General features: G+C 44.8%; 1 protein-coding gene across 1 annotated transcript; it reads right to left on the bottom strand.

The window, feature by feature from the left end:
* Nucleotides 1-477: 477 nt before the first annotated feature.
* Nucleotides 478-975, bottom strand: Tsp_15527 (conserved hypothetical protein). Its single transcript, XM_003367930.1, is given in 2 exon segments — nt 478-754; nt 773-975. The coding sequence occupies 2 exon segments, from the start codon at nt 973-975 to the stop codon at nt 478-480; spliced, it is 480 nt and encodes a 159-aa protein (XP_003367978.1).
* Nucleotides 976-1,152: the final 177 nt, after the last annotated feature.

Below are 1,152 nucleotides of genomic sequence, written 5' to 3'. Positions count from 1 at the left end.
TTAAAGTATAGTAATGTATGTGATTGGTATAGAAGCAATAAACTATCTACTATGTGATTATGTATATCTTTCCTAAACTTCCAATTTAAATGTGTGGCAGGATTTAATAAGTATACCAAAATAGGCATGATGATTTATGTAAAATACGACTATCACTGCGGTTGTGAATACTCGCAGTGTTAATGGGTACTGTATTTTTGTACGAATAGTGTAGCAACATGATGATCAGTATAATGATCATACACGCAATTTTAGCAATGCCATTATATAGAGTACGTACTTCGGCATCATCGCGCGTGATTTACCAGTGTGATATTATATGCATGTTGTTGATGCCGAAGAAATCGAAAACCATATTCTGTTTGCTGATACTTATTGATTTTAAATCTGTCGCACCTGCATCGCAATGTTTTTGAATAACAATATATGAATATGATGGTTTCGAATATCATTGTATGCATAGTAATGCTGTTAGAGTCAGACTAGCGACAGTAATCTGACGTTCAGGTATGAATAGACCAGACGTTCGTTCGTCCGGCCAATAAGTAAGTGGACTGTATAATAAAGAGTGGATTTGGTGTATCTTCCACGGCGTGGGCAGCGATCGGGGTCCAAAAACTCTCGTCGATGGCGATCTCCTTCGCGGACGTCTTCCGGTTCCCTAGCTCCGCTAACTCTGTACGTTGCGACTGCACGCTCGAAGTGTACGAATACCCGAGCTACTACCGTTGTTCCTAACGGTAAGTCGAATGCCCTTCAATAAGGTACCCACGAGTCTCTCGCTCGATCGTCCTTCCTTGCACTTCGACTCGGTTCGTCCACACTTCCCAATTCGACTCTTCGGAATACGGCAATACTGCAACCAGTACTGCAAACCACGTATTCTAAAGCCGACTTCTCGCAACCAACGCGTCCTCTTGTACAACTATCGTACCACTGACGCATACACACACAGACGTATCTCTCTCTATCCATGTATATGGCGCGGCGCGCTTTCTAGCCCTATATATAGGGCCAGGGTCGGCGGCCCCGCGGTCGACCCAAACGCGAACCACCAATAGGCGGCTCGCTCGCGGCGGGAGCGCTCGCTATCTCCGGCGCCTTTCTAAAGCCTTGTCAGTCTTCAATTATGTTGTCATGGTTCGGACCTCT

This window comes from Trichinella spiralis (genome assembly GCF_000181795.1).
Source record: "Trichinella spiralis strain ISS 195 chromosome Unknown Scfld3432, whole genome shotgun sequence".
NCBI classification, from domain to species: domain Eukaryota; kingdom Metazoa; phylum Nematoda; class Enoplea; order Trichinellida; family Trichinellidae; genus Trichinella; species Trichinella spiralis.
Note: the sequence above shows the minus strand (reverse complement) of the source record. Positions and strands in the feature narration are given on the sequence as shown.